The following is an 11523-nucleotide window of genomic DNA, read 5'->3' as shown; positions in this document are numbered from 1 at the left end:
TACAAAAATAGAGTGAAAAACAATTCACAGAATTTTAAATAAATAAATCTCAAACATACACATTTATCATGAGCAACTTGAACCCAGCCAAACCCAGCAGGTTGGGTCACAGGTAGGTGACTGTTGAAATGTGGCTGCAGAGTACAAAATGCAGAATGAACATGAACGGCTTCAGAAAGGAATCTTAACTTAACTCAAAGGATGTTGTCTGAGGAATTCCTCTTTGCCTACCCCAAAATAACTAAATCTGTCCAGACTTGTCTCCCATTGACTCCAAGCCAAACACTTTTCCTTGCTCACAGCAGAAGGGTGCTCTGAAGAAGCGTGTTCCAAAGATGGATCTGAATGACAATTACGTGTTTAACACGTGTCCAGGCTGTTTTCACTTACTAGCATACACAGTACTGACCACCTTTCACTACAAGGTTATTGAAGGTTTTTCCGTTCTTCATGCTTCAAACAGAAAAAGGAAAAAACAAATGCCCTTCTTTCTCCCAAAGCATTCATAACAAAAGACCCCTTCAAGCCGGTCTCTGGTACTGACGGCTACAGCTCAGCTGTTCATGCTAACAAGGACAAACCTACACAGCGTAAGGCCGTCAGTGTCTCTAAACAAACCAACAGAAACAGAAGGCACAATCAACCTATGCTGCTGCCGTAGCCGTTACAATGCACAAGCTGCTACAAGTGTGTGAGAGATTCAGATGAAATAGAAAACTCAAGTCCTTTTCCAGAAGCAGTCAAGGAATTTTGGGCAGGGGCACAGAATAGCAGGTTGCTGCTCTATGCCAGTCTGAAGTGACTTTTTTTTCTTTTTACCTACAGTTCCCCAGCTGTTTTTATGGGAAGATCATCTTCTACATTTCCTCTCTAGAAATTAAAAAAAACATGCCCTCATATGCAGAGTTTGAAGCGCAGGTACAAGATCCCACGTAATTTCTGATGTGCCCAGATAAGACTAGACATTTTAGTGCTGGATCAGGACAAACATGTCTAGATTTTGTGCTAGCTAGCCAGTTTTAATGAAACTACAAGCCACTTGGTTAAAAATGCCTCTGTTTATAAGTTATAAACAAAACATTATCTCTCCTCTCCCCAATAAATAGAACTGTAAGTCACAAGTACAACTTCTGTACGCAGACAGAAGCTACCTTCAAGTCTTGGTGCCTTGAAGTTTTGCTAGATCTATTCTGTATTAATTTCTCCGCTGTGTATGTTTACACAGCTTCTCAGTTTTCACTGTTCCCCAATAACCTCCCTGTTTTGGGTACGCGGAACTACACTACAGTCACATCCTTAACTAAAGCTACACTGTCCATTTGTCCTTAAAGTGACAGAGACTAAAATTATATTATTAATTAGATCAGAGAACTACAGCTATGAAAAGAATACCAAAGACTTCGGACTAAGTTTAAGACCTTCCCCAACTTGCACAATAAAACATCTGATCAAAATACAAGCAGCTTTGGATTGCAGCCTGAGAGTCAGTTATTTCTAAGCTCAGTACTTACTATCAGCCTCTTACACAAATAATACTTCTGTGACATAAGCTTCAAAACCAAGTAGGATCCAAGAGAAGTTCTATTTTCTTTAAATAATTAAATTAAAAAAGTATAATGCCACATGAAAGTACAAACAAACATATAAGTTACTGTACAAAGTGCCTTATCTGCAATGAGGGAGAGGTAGTATCAACGATAAATGCAATGCATTTTCTGACTTTACGTAAGTGAGTCTCAAGTATATGTATTTTCTGTTAATCTTGGAGTGCTCATACTGAACTCTATCTTTTCTGGCAGTTTTCATTAAGTCAAATTTTTTTTTCTTGTACTTTTAGTTCAATGGCCTGTTTTCAAGTTTAAGAAGTTGCTGAGGCAATAACTTGCTTTTGTAGTGTTATGTGACCTATCAAGTGAGAAGACAAAAAACCCACCAACACCCTTTCTCAAGTATTAAAACAACATTAAAAAAGTTGGAGTCTTTGTCCACTTTGGAATACATAGTTCTGTTACAGAAGACTTTAAACAAGGGATTCACCACTGTAGAGCTCAAACACAGAAAATCCCTTTTGTGAATGGAAGCCTCACCTGAGCAAGGAATCTAGGGCAAGCCCCACAATGAAGATGCTCAAGTTTGTTTTGTTTTTTTTTTAAACAGTTTAAACCATAAATAGAATAAATTACGTAGTTAAATAAATAAATAGAGGGATTTTTACAACTCAGCAGATCGCTCTTTCAGTAGTAGTGTGGGGTTGATATCTTCCATTGCTGTTTTTGAGGTACTAACATTAATAGTTGCCTCTGTGGGTTCAGGATTTAAGACGTGGAAAGCAGTGAAAGGACAGCCTTTCACGTTGTTGCAAATGAGCTTCTGTAAGGAGGCAGTATTGATTATTTCAAAGCCTACTTTTCCACCAAAGGTGCTAGGCTTCCAGTACTCAGGGGAGCAGATAGCATTTCCCATCAGTCCTTTCAGAGAGAACGGTGCTCCAATCTCCACCATTGTTTCACCAAAGATGGCACCTGGTCGCGGCTTTTCTACGAGAAGGCCTGGGTACAGCTCCATAGCATCAATGTCTCCATAAAGCTCTTCCAGTTCAGCTGCCATTTCTTTTTCTCCTGTAATTATTGATGAAGGAAAAGCTATTAAGTGGAAAAATCCTACTTTCATTGTAACACTATTCCGTTCAAGTCCAGTAATAGCATTGCAGGGCCCTGTAGCCATTTTAAGAGGGCCGTTGTATTTTAGAAAGGATGAAAACTGTTACCTGTAAGTTCTTCAAATGATTTGAATGGTTTCAACATGAAGCGTTTCCTGTACTCGTTCAAGGACTGGTATCTCATTTGTCTGCTTTGGTCAATTGAAGCCTTTGCAACTTTCTGTACCGCAACAGGAACATTTTTCCCACCGGCAACCTATTTAATAAAGAGGAAAAGTAGTTAGATCTCCTGGTGAGAATCAAAAGTAAGTTGTACCTTTATAGTATATGATTAGTTTTGGATAGTTTTAGTCTACCCCCTTGTCCTACCCCCAGTTTAGGCCTCTGCTGGTCCACTAGCAGCTTAACGAAGTACCTACCCTGCCAGCTCTTTGCTTGGAGAAAGATTTCACCATATGGGAAAGGCCATGTTCCAGCATTATAGAGTTGTTGTAGAGGAACTGCTGGAAAGTGTACTCCTGGTCGTGTATCTGGAAAGTGTCAGGTAGAAGTGGGTGCCAGTGGTAGAGAGTATTGAATTCAGCTGCAATTCGGTTCTGGTATTGAAATCGCTGGTTGAACAGCAGCTCAGGATCAAACTTGAGCTTGAAGTGGTAGCCACTCAAGTGTTGCACATAGTCCTCGATGACAATCTTGATTGTCTCTCCTGTTGGTCAATGAAAAAGACAATATTGGTACTGGTTCCCTGGGAAACTTTAGGTGGTTACCCTGCTCTGAGAGAAGACACTATTTATGAACTCTTCTAAACAATAATAGAGCGACCAGAATAACAAATACTTCAACATTCCACTATCTCTTATAGAAAATGATTCACGTATTTTATGTGACTAAGAGTAAGGAGCAGAACAGTACTTAAGATGCCAAGAGTTTTTGGCTGTGGTAGAGAAGTGTATCGAGAGCCCCAAGATACACTTCCTTGTATGTTCCACAGCACACATCAGTATCTACATGGTGTTCCGTGACACAATACTATCTAGGATAGAGGTAGGGGATAATGAAGACGGTTGGTATCTGAAAGTAACTCTCAGCTTCTGAGCTGCTTAATACAGTTGTCTTCGTTTACTGTTTCAGTCACAGTTTGGGCAAGGCCTTTTCAAGCTTAGCGTACATCATTTACATAAGAGGGAATACCACTGAGCAGACAATCAGACAGGAGGAGTGTGTAGAATTACATTTTACACAGCTTCCTGAACTTCAGACTTAATCACAGCCTTTCTTTTAAAGCATACTTGAACTGACCCAACCCCAGGGGAAAAACCCACAAAAACCCTACAGGATCTGGGAGCCTGAGGTCATCTAGCCTCACACGATTTCTCTCCGAGAAGTGAACCTTAGCTTCCTGCCTTTAGTTCTGTTTCCCTCAGACAAGGGAATTAAGCATCCCTTAGCTCAGCTTTGTTCAGTTCCGTCTTTAACATAGCTGGGAGGAAGCTGTATCTCAACACAACCCCAGGGACAGGTCACGAAGGCTCAGATGTAAGCCCTTACACACCAATTTAAGTAATAACTTTCCCTCTTACTACACCAACTGCAGCGGCAGCAGTTAACGGGTAGAAGTGTCACACTCGGGGGAAGGCTAGAGTTGCCTGTAGTGGAAGGGACACTCACCTATCAGTATGAGTCTAGTAGTTTGGAACAGCTGCTCATCATCCCACTCCGGATGCTCCTGTTTCAGGATGTCACAGACCCGGTTGTGTTCCCTCAGCCATATCGTAGCGTACATCATTAAGCCTGGGACCAAACCAAACACCTCCTGCCCAACAGAAAACTGCAGGTGTTCAGGGACGTGAGGAGGGTAGATCATCTCTGCCTGAGTGTCCTTCACCGTTGGTGGATACATTTCTCCATCAATCATCTGCCAGGAGGAGGGAGAAAGAACAAAACAAGAGGCATAAGCTATGATGCTTATGAGTTAAACTGTGTTGATTCTGTTAGTACTGACTTTAGGCTTACACTTCAGACCAACTATGCCACGCACAGAGTGCTAGTTTTAGGAAAGGCATATCACCCAATACGAAGGCAGGAATTTTGGGGTAAGACATACCTGGTATTTTAGCTTTCCATCCTTTAGAAGTCTCAGTTTAAGTTGTCTCTCCAGAGTCTCTCCATAAATATGGTTCAAGTCAACCTATAAAATAAAAGCATTCGGAACATGAAGCCAAGCTGCATTTTTTGCTATTTTAGGATAAGTCCCACTTCTGTGGATACCACTAGGAGCTCATCCCTTAGATGTTTACCTTTTAATTATATTCCTGTTACCTTATAAGTGTTATGCACTGATATTTAAGATGGAGCCAAATTATTTCCTGGCAACTGGAGCCATCTCTGCACAAGAGCAAGTTATTAAATTGCCAGTCAATTTAAAAGGTCTCTGTTTAAAAGTGTCAGCAGCCTTTTATTATGCAGACAACTCTTTGTATATACACATACGTATTTTATAGCTCTGTTTTAGACATACACACTACACATACTGAAGATCTTTTTGTCCAAAGGCTGCTTCTTTTGTCCATAAAGGTCCTAAACCCAAGTCTGCTTTTGAAGTTCTTTCTAAACGAAGTCTCTTCAATTAGCAGCACACCAGATATTTTGTAGTGCTAGATACAGCTCTTTGTTACTGATAGAAAAGGTCCAGAGCCAGTGAGTATCCAGAACTTATCTAAAATGCTTTAGCTTAAAGCAGATTCTTGGGAAGAGTAATAAAAATAAAAAATAAATAAACTTAAAAAAAAAAAGTCAGATCACTGTGCAGGTATTTTAAACAGAACCATGTGCTACGCACGAGTGGTTCTGACCCAGGAAGAGATGCTATCGAGTGCTGGAATTTTGCCTAAGGAGAAGTTACAGAAAAGGGGTAAGCCATCGGTTTGTGGCAAACAGCGTTGCACAGTACGTACACCAATGTTTGTGTACGCTGACAGCCTGCAAGACACCATTCTAGCTGCTCAATAGCTCCTACAAACTAACTGCTGTGTTGAAGTTGAAGTTAGAGCTATGATCTTACCCCATGGCCAAAAGCTTTGGTGAAGCCAGGTCCTTTCTTGTGGTCCGTCTTAAAGAACTGATGAGTGAAGTGTTGGGCAAAGAATGTGAACATCACATTTGTGCCTTGTGGGTCAGGAATAAATTTTTTCCTCAGCAAAAACTTGTCCACAATCAGCTTTGAATCTGGGAGCTCTTTCTTACCTGTGAGAGAAAGAAGTAGTCAGATTTTCAAGACAGCTACGTTTATGTAATACTTAATTTTGTTCCTAACAAAGCAGCTTAAGGCATTCAATGTATTATTGAAGCATAGCAGCATACAAATAAGGAGAATTATTTGCTTTTCATTGGTTAAAGTCATAGGCTGTTCTATGCTAACTTTCTTGATTTTATTAGAAACTTCTCAAGTCCCTGGTTTTAGCATGTAACTCAATAATGATAATCAGAATAGTACTCTCTCAGGTCTTTACACAGTGTATCCAAAATATGGCTATTCTTCAATTCTGTAACCACTGTAGCATGGTTTTAGACAAGCAGGGCTCACAGTATTTTCTAAGAAGATAAGTAGAAATCCCTAGAAGTGAACATTATGCATCGGTTTTATTCCTTACCTTTAACACCCATCGGTGTCGGACAGTCAAGTCCTACCGGTGGAAGAGTTCTGGTATAATAGGAGAGATTGGAATAAGCTTCCCAGCTTTTGTAAGTATAATCACTATTGTAAGTTGGCGGGCTGTCAATCAAGTGTGATCTGGCTGGAAAAGACAAAAAAAAAAAAAATTTTAAACTGTACATTTTAGTCTCAAAAAGTAAATCACAGGGCCAAATCTTTTCCGCATATTTTTGGGAGCAGTTGCAATGACCAATTCCACGTGTATTAGTTACTGATGTTAAATGGGATTACAGTTACTGAATAAGAGGACCGGGTCATGGACTATCAGCTGGATCCAACTACTAACATGAGCAATTTGGTGCAACGTTTATGCTAGCAAAATCCTGCATTTTAAGAGCTATGAGAGCCAAATGCATGTCCATTTCGAAGCACATTTTACACAAGTCTGCAACATGCCGAAGTCTTAAATTTTCTTTGGCATGTTTTTGCCTAAGCGCATTTTAGCATGCAAACTGCATATATGGACCAATAAGGTGCAATATTCTGGAGTCCTACAAGGAACTTCTGCCCGTTAAGGGGACTAGAAGAGAGGAGACATACTTACACATTAATACATATCTCATAATAGCATCTCGTAAGAAGGGAACGTTGTTGACGATATTCCAGGCTCCTTTGAAGTGGGTGAGGATGTAGTGGACAGTATTTGGCGAAGGTTTCAACGTTAGCCTCAGCCATGTGAAGAATTCCGCTGTAAGCATTGACAGAAAGATGATTTCAAGTTAGCTACTGAGAATAACCTGCAGTCCTGGAAATGAACTCTCAAATTTAGTGTCCATGAGAAGGGATTTATGATACTTACGTGTCGTACAGTTTTCCCCGTAATATCCTGTCCGCGTACAGTCACATTCATACTGATCAAATCCTGTTGTCATGCATACTCCTCTGTTCTGACACGGGTTTGAGCAGCAAGGGTTGGCTGGAATCAAACCAAAAGCTCCAGTTAGCATCCCATACAGCCACAGCCGTTTTCTCATCTCACTGAGCTAACTTCTCAAACTTCGGTAGACAATGCCCTGAAGTTTAATGCTTATCAGGAAGACAACAGAGAGTAAGCACCCGCTCACACCAGCTTTTGGGCTGCTCCAGGTAACAGATATTAACAGAAGCACTGGAATTTGTCTGTTTCCTGACAGCAATAAGCCTCCTCAGAAGGGCTGGGTTCTCTCACCCAGGCCACTGGAGACCCGACATCCCTTCTACCACACATCGAGCATTCCAGAAATCACAAGAGAATACAGAACACGGAAAAAACAAAACAAAACAAAACAAAACAAAACCAAAACCCAAAGTTAATCCGTTTCGCAGCTGAAAAGAACACGAAAAGAAATCGCTGCGTGCCCCGAGCCACCCGCGGCGGGACCCGCTGCAGCCGCCGTGAGCGGCGGGAGGGGGCGGGCGGCCGGGACCCACCTGCGTGGCCGGCGGCCAGCAGCGCGGCCAGCAGCGCGCAGGGCGCGATCATCTCCCGGCGGGGCTGCGGCGGGGCTCTCGCTGCGGTGCGGGTTCTGCGGGTGCTCGGCGCCGAGAACCCAGTGCCGCTCCCAGGTAGGCGCCGGCTATTTATCATTGCTGCGCCAGTGACTCACTCCCTTCTCCCCCACGCCTTCCTCCTCCTCCTCCTCCTCCTCCCGTCTGCCCGCCCGCCGGAAACTATCACGAAATGGGGGATTTCGCGCCGCTGCGCGCCGGCCCGCCCCGCCGCCCCCCTCCCACCTGCCGCGGGCCGCGACCGGAGCCGCCGGGCGCCCTCACGTTGAGACGGGGCCGCCGCTGGGCCTCTGCCGCGGCGAGACGGGGCTCTTCCCGCCGGGAGCTCCGCGGGGCTGGGCGCTGAGGGGAGCACCCGCCGTGGGGAGGAGGGTTCTGGTGGGAACCCCCCCGTCCCTTTTGTGCCCCCGGAGGCCTCGGGCAAGAGGAGGAGGAGGAGGCGGCAGTTTCGGCGGAGGCGGCTTCTCGGCGCCCGGGCTCGCCCTCTCCCCGCCGGCGGCTCCTCGGGGAGTTAAAACGGGCACCGGCCACGAAACCACGGGTGTCCCGCTGAGGTTTGTGATCCCCCCGCTGCCCGAGCCAGCACCGAGCGCCCCAGAGAACGTGGGGTTTGGACTGTTAATGAGGTCGTTTAATACGTTCATTAAACTAGTGTGCGGAGGGATTTTTTCCGCGTATGTGAGAAGAGTGGTCTGCAGCGAGCCCCCTGCCAACGAACGCGCACGGAGGGGAGAAATGAGCGCCGAGCGTGTTTAATTTTATTTCTGTATACTTGTGTTTCTGATAAGGCCACATTAGCCGCTATTAGGCAGCTTATTTTGCAATGACTGGTGACATTTCCCCAGTGCTTTTCTTTAAGATACCCCCCACTACTCTGTGTAGTTGCTTTGTAAACAAATCTTTGCTCATTTCCTTCACATACTGCACAGTTTTTGCCATTTGAGGATTCTTTACCTTTTTGTCATAAGTTACTATTTTTTTTTTAATCAGTATGCTCTCCTACTATTTTTAATCTTTGTTGCGTGTGGAAAATGTATTATGAAACAAGTCGGATGTAACGCGGTTGTGTAATTCTCTACGGCGTGGTGCTGCGGGCTTGCTGCCGTCTTCCCGCTGCTCGCGCTTTCGCCCTGGATGTCGGCGTTAAGCACCAAAATAATCCATCGCGGTTTCAATAAAAATATCTTCAGAGGTCCAGTGCTGATCGTGTCTAAATTGCGAATCGGTGACTTTACAGAAAGTGGATTTGGTCCAGTTTAAACAAAACCTTATTTTTGGCCCAGAAAAATCGTATTGTGGTTGGTGAATAATTTGTATACATCAGCAGAAGGTCATCCTAGATGTTTTAAGGAACGGTGCACGAAAGTCTGTAGTCACGTTTTTCTTCTGGCTTAGGAAAAGACATCTAGTCTGTATTTATATATTTACACGCGCACATGTAAAAAAGCTGCCGGCCGCCGTCATACGCTTGAAGCCGAGGACGGCTGTCGGGGGCCTGATCCTGCGTGAGCCGGAGGTCGTGGCTACGTGCAAGTCCTGTCACTGTTGCTCAGTCTTATCAAGAGCAAAAGGGGAATGTTCTGTTCCTGCATTACGAGGTGTCACGAGCCAAACCGACTAATTATGAAACGCTGGCAATGTCCAGTGGAACGGGGTACGGACAGGGATGCACAGCATGCCCAGCGCTGTAGAGCAGGGGTCTGGCTTCGTAGATTGTATCTGGCCATTTTACACTGATTTTATTCCATCTTCGAAAGCTTTTATTGCTGCTGTTAGATAGTAAGACTTTACGGAAAACGCTTGGCAAGTGCGATGTTACGTTTTAGTAAGATGCACAGAAAAATGTGAATCCAGAAAGCCTCTCTAAGGTGCAGAACCAGCAACGGTAAGGGGAAAACTGACCTCGTTGTGTGTGGCTAGAGAATTACCCCTAAAACAATAATACAAAGCTAACTATGCTATGATTTGGAGAACCCTGGGGATACAGGTAGCTGATATTGGTTAAAGCTTTCAATTATTATAAATATCCAATGTGCAAACCGAGCACCAGGGCAGAACTTCAGCCTTGGCAGAGAATGCTTCTCCACAGGAGGGGGCCACTTTTTGCAGCTGAAAAAAACAGTCACCACCCTTCACCTTCCACCCTACCCTACGTATGGTGCAACGTGAGCTCTCTGCAGGTCTGTTTCCGCCCGGGGAAGGTCACTTGTGCGCCCGATAGCCGCAGTGTAACTGAAGGGCTTCTTCAGCTTTCCGAGATGATGGAAAATCAGGGAGATACGACAGCGCTGTTTTTCTGAAGGTTGCCCTTCCCCACTGGTTAAGGGATTGTCTATAATAAAGAACTGGTTATGTGTTGGAACAGGAATTTTTCTTAAAATAGTTTGCTGTGGCAGGATTCACCAGCAGGTGGAGATTTGATGCATCAACTAACGGGTGCTCTCTCTTTTCTATTTCTCCCCAGCATGTAAACCATCTTTGAAAAAAAATCAGTATTATTTTTACTTCTGCAGTAGTTATTTGGAGGACCCTTTTGTCCAGATGAAAGTAGCCTCTGGAACAGAGTAGCTTCCTCAACCTCAACGTTTCTACATGGGCTGGAAACTCCTGGAGCAGGTGATTCCCTGAAAGCTGTTTGTTCCCATTTCTGTTTTAGGTTTAACTGCGTGCGAAAGGCTACATATCGAATATATATTGATTTCACATCTCTTTGCTGAGGTCAGTTTACTGTTTCCCTAAGGCAAGCTTTCAGGACAATATTGGGAGAAGAGACAGTCATCCATAAAGATTGACATGCTTCAGTAACGGTCCGGTGGGAAAAATTAGTAAATTCCTCAGTTCTCGTAGGGAATATTTGCACCCCTGAAGTGAAATTCGGCTCTGCCATTCTGGGATGTTTCTTAACAACTGCACATGGAAATTAAGTCAATTCTGCACATAGTGGAATATAAGCTGATACAGGGGTTTTTCTTTCCCCAATAGTAGGCAGAACCCCACATGACCTGTTTTTGGCAATTTGAAGGAAACAGGGAATGTCTGAACGCAGCAGGATTCACCGAGTATTATACTGCCCTCTCTTGCTGGCTGCTTGTTTCTTATTGTATGACATGAGAAATTATGATATGCAGCTTGTTTTTGCTCTTCTTACTGTTTAGATGATACCTTATTCGAGAATAAACTCTATTAATTTAATGATTTACAACCCAAGCCACATAAAGCTCTGTTTTGTAACCAAACTTTGCAAGGTTAAACTGTCATTGGAAATTGTTAAATAAAAGGCAGGAAAAAAATCAACTAATTTTAAGTAACTTGAATATAAAAAGATAAATGGATAATTCACAATACTTTTTGTTCTTCCAAAATTGCAAGTTGTAGCTATCAAAAATGGAATTGAACAAATACTTGAACTACCAGATTATATTTCGCTCTTAAAAAATAATTTAAAAAATGACATTGTCATCAGATGTATGGGAATGACTCCAGGGGCTTTCACTGTGAGCCACATGCTGTACAGGTCAGCAAAATGCGCTCAACACTGAAAGGCAGGATTAATTAGGATTCATAGTTTTCTGGGGAAAAAAAAGAAATGGAAGTAAACACAAGGTGTTTATAATACTGCCACTTTACAATCATAAATTAGCTCCCCAAATTGGTTTAACAAATC

The 11523-nt window shown here is 43.3% G+C and overlaps 1 protein-coding gene across 1 annotated transcript; it reads right to left on the bottom strand.

Annotated features, from left to right (window-relative positions):
- Positions 1-2132: 2132 nt before the first annotated feature.
- On the bottom strand, positions 2133-7885 carry PTGS2 (prostaglandin-endoperoxide synthase 2). The gene is made up of 10 exons (XM_086753280.1): positions 7782-7885; positions 7171-7287; positions 6916-7059; positions 6310-6453; positions 5721-5902; positions 4764-4847; positions 4328-4574; positions 3079-3365; positions 2768-2915; positions 2133-2618 (listed from the first exon to the last, which is right to left on the bottom strand). Exons 1-10 carry the CDS (start codon positions 7831-7833, stop codon positions 2212-2214), a joined length of 1812 nt encoding a protein of 603 aa, XP_086609406.1. The 5' UTR covers positions 7834-7885; the 3' UTR covers positions 2133-2211.
- Positions 7886-11523: the final 3638 nt, after the last annotated feature.

The sequence above is a fragment of the Chlamydotis macqueenii genome, chromosome 8 (assembly GCF_036417535.1).
Source record: "Chlamydotis macqueenii isolate bChlMac1 chromosome 8, bChlMac1.mat, whole genome shotgun sequence".
Lineage (NCBI taxonomy): Eukaryota > Metazoa > Chordata > Aves > Otidiformes > Otididae > Chlamydotis > Chlamydotis macqueenii.
This window is presented reverse-complemented; position numbering and strand designations above follow the sequence as displayed.

Excerpts from the sequence above, each read along its gene's own strand:
- PTGS2 (XM_086753280.1), bottom strand. The coding sequence starts at position 7,833 with ATGATCGCGCCCTGCGCGCTGCTGGCCGCGCTGCTGGCCGCCGGCCAC. Across the intron at positions 7,288-7,781 it reads GCTGGCCGCCGGCCACGCAG|CCAACCCTTGCTGCTCAAAC; the intron begins GTGGGTCCCGGC and ends GTTTGATTCCAG. Across the intron at positions 4,848-5,720 it reads CCAAAGCTTTTGGCCATGGG|GTTGACTTGAACCATATTTA; the intron begins GTAAGATCATAG and ends TTTATTTTATAG.